Source organism: Mesitornis unicolor, unplaced genomic scaffold, assembly GCF_000695765.1.
Source record: "Mesitornis unicolor isolate BGI_N332 unplaced genomic scaffold, ASM69576v1 scaffold44896, whole genome shotgun sequence".
Lineage (NCBI taxonomy): Eukaryota > Metazoa > Chordata > Aves > Mesitornithiformes > Mesitornithidae > Mesitornis > Mesitornis unicolor.
The window spans coordinates 19,106-37,089 of NW_010192491.1; the positions used below are offsets into that span (position 1 = coordinate 19,106).

The 17,984-nt window shown below is 43.3% G+C and overlaps 1 protein-coding gene across 1 annotated transcript; it reads right to left on the bottom strand.

Annotated features, from left to right (window-relative positions):
* Window positions 1–503: 503 nt before the first annotated feature.
* On the bottom strand, window positions 504–17,499 carry LOC104534608 (EH domain-containing protein 3; the record flags this gene model as incomplete). Its single annotated transcript, XM_010187111.1, has 4 exons — window positions 504–1,388; window positions 3,223–3,387; window positions 4,493–4,905; window positions 17,385–17,499. Coding segments are annotated over 4 exons (1,221 nt in total), but the record flags the coding sequence as incomplete, so codon positions are not given.
* Window positions 17,500–17,984: the final 485 nt, after the last annotated feature.

A 17,984-nucleotide genomic window follows, 5' to 3' on the forward strand; every position in this document is an offset into this window, starting at 1 on the left:
CACTATCCACTGGTTGTGAAATGTTCGGTGAGCCTGGGAGAGGCGTTTCTCCCTTCCAACCCACCTGATATCTGCCTCTAGCACCCCCTCCTTCTCTTTCAGGAATTGTTCTCTTAGCCATATCTGCACAACAAATCTCCCCTGGGGACTGAATGGGAGGTAGAGGTGATTGGGAATTCTTAGTGCCTGTCCCACAGCGAACAATGAGGAACTCCAGCTGCCCAGTTCAGAGCTGTTTCAGATTTTATTTATATTTTTTTCTTTAAGGACATGGAAACACTTGTAAAATTTGCATCTAACAGTGAATCAATGCTTCTAAAATTCTTACGTCTGAGGTTTAGTATCGAGTATTTTAGTGTGGGCTTACGTTGATTAGGAAGTGCTCTTTAGTTTGGCCAATAGCTTGGGGACTTTCTGGTTTTCTTTTCGCTATCAAGAACTCAGTCACCTGAGGTTTGTGAGACCCATTAACAGCAGAAGGTGCAGTCAAAGCTCAGGAGTGACTCTACGAGTTAGTAAATTTCTATTAGTGCCTATTCCACTCAAAAAATGCAGCCCACTTCAGTTTTTCTTCTACTCCTGCTTAACGGATTCTCCTAGTCTCAACCACCTTTCCTTACCTTCATATTTAGAGACTACACATTAGAAAGCAGGGATGTTACACTGGAAGAGTTAATTGCATATTATCATGAAGAAGGATTGGACTTTTTTGTTCTGCTTTAGTTGTTTGGTTTTTTCTTCACAGAGCAAAACAGGTATATTCAAAGGTGATCTCACATCTAAATGTATAATTTAAGTAAACATGTTTTTCTAGATCTTTTTTCCCCCCTCCTTTTCCCTCTCCCCTGTTAACCTTTCTCTCATTCTGTTATTTTCCTTTTGGATGGAGGGAGGAGATGGGAAGGGAGCTCATTTGGCAGCTCATGACCTTCCAACTTGACTTTAATGAGATGATTCGCCAAGGCAAACTCCTCATCATCCAGCATGCCATCTTTGTCGATGTCAGCCAGTTTCCATATTTTGCCCAGCACCGTGTTGGGCAGCTTAGACCTTACCATCTCCTTCTTCGCATTGGCACCAGTTATTTTACCATCAACAGGTGAGAGTGTGTAGAAGATCTCATCGTACATGGGCTTGTCCCTGGCCACCACCCACTCAGCATCATCGATTCCTTCACCAGCGCCTTCGCCATAGCCGTGGCCGAATGGACCATGCAAGGTGCCCTCAAAGGCTCCTCCTTTCACCATCTGGGTTGGCCGCTGTGACTCTTCCTGGCGTACGAGCACCATGAGCTGGGCGATGTCATTGGCCAGCATGTCTTCCACGGTCTCCAGCAGCTTGCTCTTCAGAGGCTGGAACTTGCTAAAATCCTGGGCTTGCAACTGATCCTTAAAGTGGGACAACATAGTAAGATATGAGTGACATGGCCATGCACAGTGCAGTAACAGCACAGAGAGAGATGCCTATCTGCTGTTTTGCTCAAAAAACTACTACTGCAGAGGAGGAGTGAGGAGCTCAGCATTTCCTCCTCTGATTGCCCTGCTCCTCTGCATGTGATTGGGTCTCCCTGCCTGGCCTTGTTCTTCACAGAATCACAATCACAGAATATTAGGAGTTGGAAGGGACCTCGAAAGATCATCCAGTCCAACCCCCCTGCCAGAGCAGGATCACCTAGAGTAGGTCGCACAGGAACGCATCCAGGTGGGTTCTGAATGTCTCCAGAGAAGGAGACTCCACAACCTCTGTGGGCAGCCTGGTCCAGTGCTCTGTCACCCTCACAATAAAGAAGTTTCTCCTCATGTTCACATGGAACCTTCTATGCTCCAGCTTGTCCCCATTGCCGCTTGTCCTATCATTTGACATCAGAGAGAAGAGTCTGGCTCCTTCAACTCCTCTTACTCAAATCTTCTTTAAGCCCTACAGAAAATGGCCTTCCCAGGTTACAAAGGGTAGCTGACATGGTACAGAGAGGGGAAGCAGTTTACCCAAAGGCCCAGATGATGGCCACGTGCAAATAAGACTCCTCCTTTCCAAGCCATGTAGTAGTGGTTTCCTTGAAGACCAAATAATTTAAAGCAAACTGTTTGTGCAGCTCTTGTTACATCCTCTAGCCAGTGCTCTGCATCTTCTCCCCCTCTGCACTCTGGGAAGGAGGTGCCACTCTGGCAAAAGACTGTTTTACTGATAAAACCCTTGTCATTATGCAGAGCATCTTTCAGGTGCCATAAAGATAGCAGCATGTCTTTACAGTGTGACTTAGTTTCTGTAATTTTCACAGCTAAACAAAAGTGTTTTGAACAGAGACTGGAGATAACTCTCTCCTAAAGACTGCAAAATGAGCGACAACTTTATACTTTACATTCTACTCGTTAAGTACAATCTATTCACCACACCTGGAGTGGTATAGTTATTTTTAAATGCTTAAACATAGATTTTTAACAAGTAGTGAATGGGATCTATTTGGTACACTCCACCAATCTCATTCTCAAGAACTTAAGGAAGATATATATTCAAAAGAAAAAAAAAAAAGCAGACGCTGTGTTTTCCACAGGGAAGCTAGTAATGACTTCAACTGCTATTAAATGGGAACAGGTTTCTGCTTGGACTGAAGCCACACAGCAATGCTGCAGTGTCCAGCATTGTTTGAATATACAATACAGGGCCCTGATCCAAGGTCCTTTGAAGTCTCTAACTTACATGAACACTAGTTCAGGTCTCAGCTCTACAGAACAGAAAACCTGCTTCTCTGCTTAAAACAGAAAAGAGGCTTTAACTTTTCACAGCCTCCTTTCTCTCTGAGTCTTTCTAGAAACAGAGTTAAGAAGACGACAAAAAATACAGCTCTTGAGGCATATACATAGACTTTTCAGGAGATATACCGTTCCTCTTAGTATAGATTAGCAATATTCTTAGGCCTGAAAAATCTGAAAATGGAACCTGGAGTTAAAGAAAAGCAGAAGAAATAATTTGCTGTAAAGTGCTATTTCGGCAAAGACTTAAGAAATGAAAGCAGCTGAAGCTTCACTTAAACTCTCTGTGCAAAAAGTGTTTATGCCCAAATATAGCCAGCATATAGTTCAAGGCCCATTTCAGAATTGCAACAAGCCCTTCATATGGGCAACAATAATGAAGGTCTGTGTACTTTCTGTCATATTTCCTGTGGTTTCTCTAATGCCCTTTTCCTTGGATGCTTGGTGCTTTGGCCAAAATGCCACCACTTACCTGCATCTTTCTCAGATTAGGGAAGTCCCCTGGTGAGATCTGATGTTCCCGTTCAATCCGGGCATAAATCTCTCCCAAGTTGTTAACAAGCTCTTTCTTTTTATTGTCTTTCCCAAACATTGAGGGCATTTCTTTCTTTAGGGAACTGATGATGTAGGCATGAACCTGAAGGGCATTAAATGATATGGAATGAAGAAGACAAGTGTTGAAGAGCACATTAGAAAATTCTTCCTAGCAGAAAGTATTTGTGCCTAGAACTCAACCTCCTCTTGTCCCACCCTGAGGAGCAAGCTCAGCTCCTCAGCTTGTCTGTACCTACTGATTGCTGTTTCAGTGCTAAGTGCTGCTCAGCTGTGCACTCTGGCTGTGGTGGGACAAGGTGAAGACAGTGGGTGAGTCCTGGGCATACAGAGAGTAACATTCATACGCGGTTCCTGAAGGGAGTGGTATGTTTCTTGTGGTGTGTGTGTTGGGTTTTTTTAATTATTTTTTTTTTCTTTTCTTCCACTGGGCAGAGCCTTTCAGGGAACAGTCCCTTTCCAGTCCAAACCAAACATACAGGTTTTGGAGCTCTCTGGACTTTGTTTAATGTTTCACTACAAATACCAGTCCTTAACTTACGTGACATTCTGGCTGGTGGTTTGTTTTGGTGGTGATGGTGGGGTGTTTTTTTTTTGTTTGTTTGTTTGAAATACTGGACCAAGTGTTTTCTCTTAGAAATGAAGACCCTTGCACAGAAAGCTTTTCAGGGATCTCTTAACCTTTTGTCTCAGCTAATATGGGGTTCTTCCCTGTATTCTGAGTGGCTTCATTCAGCTCAATCCAAATACAGCAGGCTTACTTGCTGTTCTTGTGAGTCTCCACCTCCTCTGCATCCACCTAAGCCAGGTATCTCTCTTGGCTAAGAAAGTTTAAGGCAAAAGACCTAGAGCTTATCAATTCACTTTGTGTGTGATTCTGACATACTACATTGGTCCTAACTCTCAAGTTACTACCACCAAGCAACTGCTTTCCAGACCCTTTCAAGTACTACCTGCTTCAACCTGTGGCTGTCTTCCTCACCCTGGTCTGTCATGATTGACAGAACAAGCAGAGGAGGTGCTTTCTTCCTTAAACTGCATAGAACCAATAGGGCCTGAGTGAAATGGTATGGAAAAAGAGTAGGAACCACCAGTTCTGCAAGTCAAACTGGCCAAAACTACCTTCCCATAGCCTGAATACTGCAGACAGCCCAAACTGAATGCTTGGGCTCTTCCATGCCAATACCTACCTTGGCCAGCCGTGCTCGCTTGATGAGATCATTCAGCTTCCTGAGGGCCGCATTGCGGGGCAGGCTCTGGATATCCCTGAACAGGTCCTGCTCTTCTGCCTCAAACAACTTGCGGTTGTCAGGGATGAGCAACGGATGGGACCAGAAGGAGCCAATGTAGACCCTGATGACCTCAGGAGTGTTGACGATCTTTCCCAGGGACCACATGAGGGCACCGTACACCCGCATCAGCTGTTGAGTCTCTATCTGGTCAGCCTTGTTGAGAACAACTCTCATCTTGTCCTCATGGTTCTTCAGGGCCTTGATGACCTCAGAAAATTCATCAGAGATGTCCAGCTTGTGTGCATCAAAAAGAAGAATGATGCGGTCAACCCGCTCTGCAAACCACTCTAGTACAGCAGCAAAGTCATAACCTGCAAGGGGTGGAGGAAAAGCAGAGATGCACATGCATGGGAGTAGAGAATCCTGCTTGCTGTACCTGAACCATGCCATCTCAGGGTAAGCTTGCAAAGAGGAAGCTTCCCAGTATATTGGGTAGTTTGATAAAGGAAACGTAAAATACCATTCCTTGTCCCAAACAAGGTGGAGATGAGGCACTTTACACTGAAATGCCCAAGATGTGCACAATTAAGGATAGCTCTCATCTTCTCCACATTAAGAGATCACCCAAAGAAGTCTTGAGCTTGTGCTACAGATACTTCACTCAAATGCATACCATGGGTAAATTCCTATATTCAAACAGCTACTGCAGAAGTCTTTTGTTTGGCAACAAGAGAGGTCTAGTTTCTGAATTACTGGCCATCAGCATAGCTTACAAAGCCTGTAGAAAGCTGGATAATTGCAGTACTTGCACCCAGACTGGTCTGAAGTGCTTATCCCTACTCGTTAATAACTCTCAGGTCTTGTCTAGTTGTGAGAGATTAACTTTGTTCCAATCTAATTCAAAACCCAGAATGCAAACAACCTGCATTACCTGAGTAATAATCCTGTCATACCTGCTGCATGTGCAGAAAGCAAAATGCTGCGGGTTTACTTTGTGAAGTACTTGATGCTAAGAAGACAGCACTGCTGTCAACACCAGATGTGGACTTGAGCAATGAACAGTGGGTTCAAATTTCACATGCCTCAAAACTAAAGATTAGACCCAAGTGTCAGACTTTGGTCCATCTCTAGGCAATACAGGGCATGATAATTAGTGTGTGGAGATTTTTTGAAAATAGCAACAAAATGACCTTCTTTCCTAGCTCTGTGGTGTTGTTTCATCTTCTTTAAAGCCTCACTGAGAGACTGGCACTCTCCTCTTGCTCTGTCGAGCTATTCTATGCTGTGCAACATTTGGGGTTATCAGTGTTGCCAGAGCACTGCACTCTGTGAGGAGAGATCAGGACAGAGCATATGCTATTTGCATTCAGATCCTTTACCATACTATTTTTAATCTTGGCTTTCATGAATAAATGTATGATAATTAGTTCAGTGACACCTTTCCCCCTTTTTTCTCTTTTTTTTTTCTGTCCTCTCCAAAACCTAGAGGGCAACCAGTGTATCTTAGCCATTAGATCAGAACTACAGAAGGGAGGACTGCTGAGCTCTGATCTTGATTTTTGCCACTGGGATGAAATTCTGGCTCTCAAGTCAGAAGTAAAGCCTGTCTGAACTTTCTCTTCAGCTGGATAAATTGGTGTTAACTGCTTGCCATAGAGAACTTCTATACAACTGCAAAGTATTATTACTGGGCAGTGTTTTGCTTTGGTCAATAATAGTTTGCCCCTTACAAGGGGGTGATGGGGAAACACTCTTGGATGTGGACAGCTTGCCCCGCTCTCTTCTGTGGGATCTACAGAAAGCACAGATGGAGGAGACAGATGTTTGTCCCACCAGTAGCTTTCTGCTCACTCAGGACACTGGTGCTGCCTCTAGCAGCAGCAAGCAATGCTGGGCCCTGGCTCTTTGCTCAGCTATGTTTGATGCTGAGAACTTCAGTGAATTCAGAACTAGTATTACCTTTGACAGAGACCTGCTGAGCATTCAATATATTACATTGGTATCTGCATATCTTGCCCAGTCCATGTGTCTGACCTTAGTAACAATCATGAGTCAGACCCTCTTACAATTGAAATAAACTTGATCCTGCTTTCAGGCATTAGCAGTCTTTTAACTTTAGATATTCTTATGGTAGGGAGCTCACCTCCACGGGTTTAACTGTGATTCTGCTGTAAAGCTATGCATGCTGACTCCTTTACAAACTGTCCTAGGAGGCACTGGCAGCAGGACAGGGTCAGTGCTGATACCTCATTTCACTTGGACTGGGTTCAGGCTGTAAGCAGTCCCTCTGCAAGCAGATCAATGAATATGCAACTCTTATATGGGGGGTGGGGGCATCTCCTCCCACTCCTCAGTTTTGCTAAACACTATGCACACCCACACCTAATGTTCAGTTCTGCATGGGCTATGCTGGAAGTAATCTACCATGGCAGGATAGTTTATTCTTCATACGCACAGAGCTATACAGTTTGCTTTTTCACCACGGAAGCAATGAGTCAGGGCGACTTTGTTTGGGGATGTTTGTGCATTTAATCTTGTCAAATCTCATTGACTGGGATACATTTTTGTCAAGCTGGCATGCTTTTGAATTGCACTACAGCTACTTATTCCAGCCTTTTCTTGTGGGGATCAAATGGGATACAGAGTCATGCTCGCTAGGGCACCTTGTAATGCTACAGTGATGTCCTGTCACAGATAGCGTGGATGGTTTCCCTCTGGTAGTAGAGGAACAGCCACTGTTGGGCTCTCTGTTGTGTTGATAGGGGCTGGGATGAGGTGAAGGAAAGTGTCTGTACCTGACACTCAGCCTACCTTTCAGTGATTCAGTAGAAGTGGGGATGGATTATTTAAGAAAAAAAAAAACAAACAAAACCAACGAACCAAAAACAAACAAACAAACAACAATAAAACCTGAAAACACAAAACAAAAAGTAGCATTATAGTTTTGGTATTAGCTTGAGAACCTGGGAGACTGACCTTTGCCCTTTGATTTGCCTGGGTCTCAAGGACTGTCCAAAAGTATCTTTAGGTGTTAGCTCTGTTGATTTTATTATGTATCAAGACTGGATCTACAGTAGCACTTAAAGGGTATCTGCTCTGTGTGCCTCTCTCTCCTATTCACAAACAAAAATGTTGCTCTACCCATCAAGAAAAGGGAATTAATATCTGCTTAGACCTTTTGTATGTTCCCAGCTACTACAGTAACATACAGTGAGTACTGAATGTCCCTGTGGACTTCATTAAGTGTCTAGATTGATTAGCAGACTTTCTTTCTCAGCCTCTTTGCTTGTTAAGAAATACTCTCCTGACAGCTGTTCTGCGTATCTCCATTACTGAGAGAACAAAGCCCTGGGGAGTAACACTTGGTGGTGTTTCAGAGCAGTCACAACAGCATGGACTCATCTGCATCCCATGTTGGAACAAAAGCCCAACCGCACACTCCTCTTGTATGTCCTGCTTGCTCTGGCACTTAGAGAACGTGTGAGACCTCTCTTGTTGGTGCCCAGCTAAGCAAGAAAGATCTCTGTGTGCAGCTCTAACAAATGCTGCTCACACCTGCACTCTCCTGTATGAGGTACCTGGCAGGAAATCCAAGGTGTATGTGTATATATTTTGTTCTTAAGTGACACAACACTTCACAGGAGAGGAAAATTATCATGAGTGTTGTATTGTTCCTTAATGCATAGCATGACATGGAAAGGGCAGGTGAGATAGACCTCTGTTTACAACTATCTACTTAAAGTTACTGACTGTGATGGTGTCTTCTCACACAGACAAGTGCCTAGAGAATTAGTACATAAGTGTTTCATAAGGTTGACTTATAAGTTTTACTTTTAGCATATAAAAGAGTAGATTGTTACTAAAGCATTTAAATGGCAGGGTAACAGTGTAAAACTTTAAGGGCAAGGAATTAATAAAGATGTTTAAAAATAAGGTCTTAAATTCATGTTTAGTTTAGTTTAGTTCAGAGCTTTCATTTTCAGTAGCACAGAGAACTCAGGACATTTTGCCTGACTCCAGCCAGAGCTGGAGGTGCTCAACACCTGAAAACACATAAAGCTTATTCTGTAACTAAATCAAATTATAACCTCACTTCATGTTCCTCCACAACACCTCTTTTGTATTTCACGGATGCATAGGGCCTGACTTCTTCTTCCACTAGTTTATTAGTGTGTGCGCTTAGATCAAGAACTGATCTTGATCTATAGTCAAATTAGAAGTTTTTAAAGTGTCCCCTTGCTCATTCCACCACAAATGTGTTATGTCTCATTACGCCCTCTCTTAGTGTTGCAGAGTGTTGCTAAAGCCTTTCACAATAGCAGTCAGTTACTACCTCTGATTTGGCAATGTTTCAGTGATGGGTGAAGCTACCCACATAACATAGCATGGTTTTATTGTGAAGTTACAGAGCATTTGGGAAGCCACCTGCTTGCCAAAGCTACATAAATGCAAAATCATTATTACAGGGATGTTCAGATGGAAATATAAAGGGAAGAATATTCTGTTCTGTAGTACCTGGCTGTTTGTCAATGCATTTGCATTTCTGTTAAAAAACATGATGTGCATTTAAACATGCTCTAATATCACTGATGTAGCTTCTTTCACAACTTCCAGATAAGGTAAATGTGAATAGAAAATGAATCCCAACCATACAGTACTAGAAAGACAAGATGAACGCGGTAATAATTTTCTTCTATCAGATGTTTTTTCATGGGACAGATTTCCTTCTGACAGCATGAAAAGGACTCAACAGATTGAACACAAAGCTGACAAGTCAGCAGGACTGTCAGTGGATTCAGCCTGCAGAGAAAATTATCTTCTTGCAGACGCCCTGCCACCTAGACTCTGTAAAACAGACTGGTTTAATGAATACTTGTCTGTGCACTATTGAATACCTGGCAGCATGCATTTCACTAAGATCTGGCAGGATTATGCAATTACATTTCTGTCAAGTCAGACCAGGCATGATACAGTCTTTATGCTGACTGTGGGAAGATGGATGATACCTGACCCAGCATAAAATCTGCCTGTCTGTATAGTTTTTAAGCTATTTAACCAGCAATTTAAACCAGCAATGAGCGTGCATGCATTGGTGCAGCACTGCTCACCATGTAGCTACACTAGTGGTTGTTTTTTGTTTGGTTGGTTTTTTGCCTGATAGCAAGTACACTACTGGATATCCCATCTTGTGGAACTGTGGCCATAGCTTCTGTGGTAGTGGAGTCTGGGTGGGATGGAATGGGAATAGTAAGACCAATAAATGCCAAAAAGCAAAGCTGCTGCTTTCTACCAGATATCTCATACTTTTCTGCTGTTACTGCTTTAAATTGTGCTACTGTTTTTAGCAATTCACCTCCTTACTGCTCAATTTTAGTCACTGGGAGCTCCCCTCTCATCCGTCTAAAGCTGGTGTTATCCAGAGATTGAAAATTCACTAGATCACAGCTCTCTGTAGGGCAGTTTTATGGCTGTAGACCTGTTTGTCAACTGACAGATTGGCTCTGTGTGTCTGAGGACAGCATCAAATTATTGGATAGTTGGCACAGTGAACACTGAGAGAGGGAACAGCTCTTGGATATTAAATGAGTGCCTACTCGAGGAACGTAATGAATTGATCTGTGTTTTTAAATTTAATAAGAGAGTTTTGAGGCTTAGTCTAAGTGGTCACAGTGAAGGGCTTTCAGGCAGGACATCAAAGTCCAGAGACTATGACTATGACAAAACAAGCAGGCAGCCCACACTGGAATGGAGAATATGTCAGGAGGGGCAGGTGTTACCTGAATGTGACAGATGGCTGTAAGCAAAGAAGAAAGGCAACACGATGGGCAGAAGAAAATGAGGGGAGGAAGTGAGGAGGAAGTGATACATCCCTTTGAGGACATGCAAAGTGAGTAGGAAGCAGGAAGCTGTTGTGAGATCCAGGGAGGAATGGTGCAGTGGAGAGAGGAGGGTGCTGGGGAAGAGTATGAGAGATGAAACAGCTGGGAATGGGTGGAATAACAGTGATTTGGGCAAGTTTCTCTCAAGGTTGAGGAGCTGGTGGTGCCAGCAAATAGAGGACAGAAAGGAAGATGAAAAACGAGGGATGGGTATTGAATATACCTCACTGCAGCTTATCCTAAACCACCTTTGTAAAAAGCTGCCATATTCCTCTCTGGAAGTGGCTGCCTTCCAAGAGGATATAAAAAGACTCCAGTAATGTATAACTGTGGGTGTGTTGGGAAGTAGACACAGAAATCTTTTCATCCTGAAGGACTTCTGAATGGTACATGTCATAATTTCTAGAGCAGGCCTGAGCTTGCCGATCACTTGTGCCTTAGCCTATACCCAAAGAAATAATGTCTTGGAGCTGGTGATTCACAACACTAGGAGCTACATCCTCCAGCCACTGCTCTGTGTTTCCTCCCACTCAGTACCAAGAACTACAGGAACTAGAGGTTTCCAAAGCAAAGGCAAAAGGACTCAGTAAAGCACAGCAAATCTGCCTATATTGTCAGCTAGAAAAGATGGGCTGGTGTCAGATTTCTAATGCTAATATTTACATTAACCAGTACCTGGAGTGACAGACTGCGGCCTTTTGCTTTCATGTTGTTTTACTGCAAGGGTTTTGAGGTTGGTAAGAGACCTGAGGTCTGCCAGGGCTCTTGCTTTATGTCAGTGGAAATTCAGTGAAACCTCACTAGGCACATTTAAGTCGAGTGGAGTAAAACTGATGAGAGCATTGTCCAAAGCAAAGTTTTGTTATGACAGCCTGTTTAGCTTCTATGTGCACACAGCAGAACTCGTCCCCTCTACCCTCTACATGTTTATATCTTTGTCATTTGTGACAGGTGGACTGAGTGTTTCCTGGTACTTGTGCCAATCCTCAGAACAGTTCCCAGCCAGATTTTGAGACCTCAGAAGGCATCTGAATGTAGGCCAAGTTTTCCATAGAGGTCAGTGCAGAGCTGTGCTGACACATAGTTGGAATTCCAGGGAAGTTTTTTTACTATAGTGTCCAAACACAAACTGAATTCTCCCAGTACGCATAGTTTAAATCTGGGGAGAAAGCGCTTGAAAACCTGTCTTGAAATGGCCATCAGTAACTGATAGCTGCTGTCAGTGACCAGGAAACAGAGTCCTTCTCCATTGTTACTCAGGATGCTGAAAAGAATACTTTATGTGCATAAATAATGCAAATCGGTGAGATAGTGATGGGCATGACTATCTTTCCTTGATGAAACAGATACTTAGGGTATTTCTGGAGTGCACAGTGGACAATAAAATGGCCAAATTGAACAGCTGACCTAAAAATCAGACTTTATAGATCAACTGTTCAACATCAGACAAAAATTAAGTACTTGCTAAAAGTTAACATGAGTGGAAAAAAAACCACAGCCCTTTCTATCCAGTCAACTATTTAATCTCAATTCTTCTGCATTGTTTTTTTCTCTTCCAGTTCTAGAAATGCAAAACATAGCAGTATTTCCAACCTGAAAACATGAAGATAGCACCTCCCCCAGTAGGTGCTCTCCTCTCCTCATCCTGAACAAAATCATGGTTTGTTCTTCTCAAAACCCAAATACAATCTTGAGATTTTTGTTTTCATCCTGCTTTCAGGTCAGAAGGGTGAGGCTTGCAGCTTCAAGTATTTTTACAAATAAAAAGAGACAAAACTGTGCAGATTTTATGCTCATTTTTTGTGTTGCTCTTAGAGGAAGTGCAGAACTGTGTGACCGTAGGAACTGAGTCTTTCAGTGGAACAGTATGCATTTGTGAGACTGAGATAAAATCAAGCAAGTTGGCAGACCGGCTACTGCACTGCAGAAATGGAGGTGAACTGGCAAGTCAAAACTAACCAGTGCACATTCACCCTCCCAGGCAGAGTGAGATACAAAATATAAGCAACCACCACCAGTGGGGAGCATTATAGCAAATATTTGAAATGCCTTCCTTTTACAGGCTTTCAGGGTGGATGCTTTCAGTTGTGCATCGTACTGTTGCTAGCACAAATGACGAAACTCTTTGGAAAAAATATTTTCTTGTTGCCACTGTATCCTGAACAATGTTGCATTAAGTGGGAGAACAGCAATTCCCTTGGTGTTTGTCTTTTCCTTCTGAGTATGGCTATTTGAGACATAATCAGTCTGAGAGCTCTGCATTGCCCAAAACTGTTGTTCATTAGCATTTTCCTTCTCACCAGCAGGCTGGTGAGTGGCTAAATGTCCCTGGTGCTGAAGTTGCTGGTCATTGGGAATTCTTCCTTCTCAGGAGAGAAGAGAGCAAGGATAGTGTGTGAGCTTTGTTTTGTTTTGTTTTTTGTCCTTGGCTCTGGGAAGCCTGGGCTGCACTGCAGCCAGTGGAATGGAACTGGGTGGAAGGCTGGAAAAAGGCTGGAATAGCATGTACTGGAAAGAAAGCCAGTGGGGAATGATGCTGCCACTCCTTACCTCCTGGCCAGGATGTGGCAAAGAGAGGAGGTGACATATATAGGGTCAAGATGAAATAAATGTTCAGGATATATTCAGGAAGTACTACCCTGAAACAGGGATCAAATATAACTTGGCAAGGGCATCAGTGAACTTGGCAGACTTAGATCTGCTTAGCTCAGGGCACGTGTAGGTCGAGACCGATGGTTAGCAGAGCATGTAAGGCTCGCCCCTCAGGGATGGCACCGCTACTGAAGCACATGAATTGCTGTTACCAGGTGGCTCAATTAGCATAGCAGACTGCTCAAGATGATGAATTATGAGGAAGTCCTAACTCTTGCCCTGGCTCTGTTGTACTGCTGACCTGACCTGTGGTCTTCCCCTTTGTCCTCATTTGAGTATAGTCATCCGTTTCTCATCTTCCCTCTCAGTAGGATGGCCTGGGCTCATTATGAGACACCAGAACAGTGTTTTGCAAATGGATAGCATCCATATTATTACCAAAATGTCAAGGCAGCCAAAACTGTGCTGCTTTGGTACAAATACCTCCCTTATGGGTATCTCTGCAGCCTGCTGTTGCTTCATGCTCAGCTAGAAACAATACAAGAAAGGAGGAGGACACAGAGCAAGGAACAAGGCAATGTAATGACGAGTTCTTTACATACATCCATGGCCCAGTATATGAATAAGACCAGTAGAGAAATGGCTGTTCTCCAGGCAAGGATAATACAGAGCAGTGAAGAGCAGGATGTTTTGGGCCATGACATCCTGGGAATGCTTCCTACCAGGCCTATAAATGAAATGTGTATATCCTAGGGAGTCTGGCTGTCACACCTGTGACATCATGGGTGCCCACCACAAAGAAATGCATGAGTTGCAGGAGATCAGTAGGACAAATCACTGCATGTAGCTCCTTGGCTACACTTTTTAGCAAAGCCTGAGAGCAGCAGCAGCTTGTGATCTCACTGCATGCTAAGGAGATGTGGACTTTGCTATGACAGACAGCATCACCCTCAACTGCTTGACAGGCCTAAACCTGCAGGTGTCCTACTGGGAAACTTTATGGGCTGCTCTGTGGCAGGAAGGTGGCTCTTATGATCATGTTGTGGTATCCTGGAAGAGAACCAGCACAGAGCTCTGTTTCTTAGGATTACAGCACATTCCTTGCAGGAACGTTTGCTACTCATTTACAAAGCCCTGCAGTTGGATATGCGAGGCTGACTGCTGTCAGCACTAACACTGGTGTGCTGGTACTTCTGCATGTCGTTTGTCCACTGGGGAAGGGATTGCATTATCTGTCATGTTAGTCTTTCCAACAGGAACAAGGCAGTAAATTTAATTCAGAGTTGAGCTCAGGCAAATGAAAAGCTCCAGAATCTGGTTTTGGGCCCTAAATAATTTCTTTAAACCCAGTTTCCTCTCTCTTGCTCCTTGAAACATGGATGCAATAACAGGAACAACTATTGCCTGGAAGTTCAGGGGTACAAGGTAGCCCTCACAGATTACTAAACTTTGATACCATAGTATTCTGCTAAACTGGCACTGTATAGGGATTAGCTAACGCTCTTCACTTCTAATGGGAAAGGAGACAGACTTGTGATGTTCACAGTGAGAGGAATTTCCTATTTTTAGAAATGCTGCTGGTTCTCATGGGATGGGCAGGCTATAAATGCCTGTTGCATCTTTACTTTTCCCCTCAAATTTACAACAGAGAGCTGCTTTACAATACACACCTTTCCCTGAGCTTGTGTCATAGGTACCCCAGTCTGAGGGTCTTAAAAACTACTGCTGGCAAACAATGAGGGCAAGAAGAGCTCCCCTGTTTCCAGCAGTTAAGAAACTTAAAAGTATCTCTTGGGAAACCTCTGTGAGACACCCTCAGGTCTTGCTTTATTCCCAAGTGAAATGTGAACAGGTTGGGAAGGTATAGACGGGCTGGAGCATTTTTGTTGCATCAGCAGTTTCTACCACTGTCTTATTTTCTGCCTAGAAACCACATTATTGCTCTATTTGCAACTAAAACCAACTTGCTTAGGAGGGTAGCTGGCTTGTAAGCTTGGTGGCAAAGGCACCAGCCTCACCACTTTTTCCTATTCCTTTTCCATAGGAGCCACAAGGTGAGTACTCCCTTTCAAACACCAGCTTCCTTGAGATAAGCTCAAGCCAATGTCTGGCAGCAGCCCTTCCTAAACATAAGCACCTCAGCACTCTTTAGACTCTTTCTGCTCCCTAGGCTGGGTCCCCTGCAGGCAGAAATTGCTGGAGTTCTGCCAGCTTCAACAAAGCTATGCTGATCTAAACCAGATGAGGATCTTGTTCTGTAGCTATTGAAATACCATCTGATACGGCCCACGTGAGCAGTTTCAGGCCATCTTGGATATAAGTGGCAACATACTGAGATCCCACCTACCCTCTACTTCTAACTGTTGTGACTAAGTCAGATGACAGTCAAGTTGTGATAGCCTCCTTATCTGACTGGAGGAGCAGCAGAGCAAATTCTTGGGATGGTAGGATGAGCAGGAGATGGCTGCGCTCCATCTAGAGTTCTCAACTCCTGGCAAAAGGGTGGAGTGAGAGTACAGTGTAGACACAGGGCCAACGCAAAGCACTTAATTGCATTAAGGGCAGAAAAGTTGCCCAGGAAGAATTTGCTTCGCATGCTGAGCCAGGCCTCCAGTCCTTCAAATAGGTATAGCATGCAAAAGCTTAGAAAACTGGGACTCCCATTTAGTTTTCTCTGCTTATGAGGAACATTGCCTCAGCTGTTCCCAGATGTTTGGAGAGGCATTACTGGCTTGGGTTAAAGTGCACCAGTGACTTTCCCAACACTGCACAGCTGTGCATCAGTGTGTTCTGCCATTGCTAGCATTTACCAGAGTAGCTGCAGGAATGGGACACCAAGGCCCACTGGGAGGCTGCCGGAGAAATTTTGCAAAAGGAGCACCAAGTGCCAGTACATTTTGCAGGACGATATTTTTAGTAGTGCAAATAGCTGGAAAATAGGAAAAATCTTGCAATATATGTTAGGATTTTAACTGGTGAGGAGATTTGGGAAAAGGGCTATGGAAACTTTTTTGAGGACTTGAAATGGGTCCATTTTGACTCATACGTTGTCTTTTTTTTTCTTTCTTTCTTTAAGAACAAAAATGTTTCATCATCCTAAGCAAGTTTTCTTCACTGTGATAATTCCAAAAGAACTGGTTGCTTTCTGTGGCATTTTTAACTGTAGGATGTTCACACCATCTAACAGATTTTTGTTTATCTCCACTCCTTAACACTTTTTGCTGAAGGGAGGAATGCTTGCACAGCATGATTTTCAACCTTCTGATGAAGGCTTGTGCATCTTGCTACATTTTTTAGACTGCTTGGAAGGAATTTATGATCCCCTGGTAGTGCAGAGACCCATGCTGGAAAAGCTTAATGTGAGTTTTCAATTAATTCGAGCTGTCATTTATGACCTTACTGACACTTCTTTAACTAAGGTGCCCATGGTGGTAGATCTCAGTAAAACAAGCAAGACCTGGCTCTATGCATGGTGGCTGCTCAATTAAAGGAGAAAAGGAAGTTTTCAAGAACAATTTCAATGCAAAGGAGTGTTATAGAAATAGGAAAGGCATGAATCACCACAAATCATATGGGACAGAACATTGAAATATGGGAAAGGCCTTAGCACTTTGGGGAGAGCCTGTGCTGCTGAAACTTAATTGTGCATTGTTAATAGGCAGTGTGAATGAGACCTGATCTTCTCAAACCTGAATGCTGTGATTATTGCTCTTGGCTTTCTTCCAATGAAATGATGAATAGCTACCAGCTTTGCCTAAGGAACCCACAAGAAATGTGAGCTGTCCCACCACCACTTTACAACGTAGGAAAATGTCCACAGATGTTAGGTTTAAAGTATCAAGATGTTGCCCACTTCAGAGGGTCAGCCCAAGACTTCAGACTTTGTGCTATTCATCAGATCCATTTATGTCCCCAGGATTTCCAGATTCCCCACAGCAATGAGGAACCTGGGTGTCAGTGGCTATTAAGCCAAATTCAATCCTGTGCGAGATTTAGGAATCCTGGACACTGCAAGAAACCTGCTAGATCAACTGGAAAGAAACCAGGTTGTTTGCCATGGGAGCCTTGCCTATGGCTCATCAATAAGTCACTGAAAGCAAGTGTTTCTGCAAAGCAGATAGGTATTAATTGACTCTTTCTGACGGAAGTCTGTTCTACTGGGAAATAATGGACTGAGACACAGGTACTGCTTACCTTGTCAGCAACCTTCCCTGAGAGCATTTAAATTCTCTATAACAGACTGCAAATTGAGCCAAAGGAACATTGGTAAAGTCATGCTGTATCTCTGACAGGCTCCTACTAGGGTTTCTGTCTACAGCTTGAAGTGAAACTCATATAGAATCCCTTTGGTTTTCACTACTGTTATCTGGAAGACTTACCTCTGCTAATTCTCTGTTTTTCTCCAGAAAGGATTCCTGGTGTATCAATGACACTGATGCTCTCTAACACAGGATTAGGTAGCTGGGCACAAACAAACCTGTATGGAAAAAAAAAGGTGTTTAAAATAAAAGCAAAAGGTATTTATGATGTACTGAAAATCACAGGCAGCATGGGGCAAGCCAGGCTTTGATCTCACTTACAAGTCTTCAGTTGGAGCTATTCATGATTTAAAGAACTAAGAGAAGTCAGAACTGAGCACTTCCACTGACTATTTTGCTGCTTCTGCAACATGGGTCTCAGTCATGAGCTATGACAGTTTTTTTAATGTGGCCCCCAAGATGTGAATAATTAATGAAAATGTGTTAATACAAAAGTTTTCATTCGCCATTTAGATTTTAGCAAGAGGTGGTACTTGTTCTTCTTCACTTAAGCATTCCCCCGTAGAGTCCTGAACTCAAGTGAACTGAAATAACTTAAAATCAGCAGTGTTGTAGGATTTTTGTTCTCTTTTAAATCTGGTCTTAAACAGACAGAAACTGTGCTATTCTTGCACCATAGACAGCAGGAGATCTCAAGAGGCTGCTTAGCCTATCCTCCTG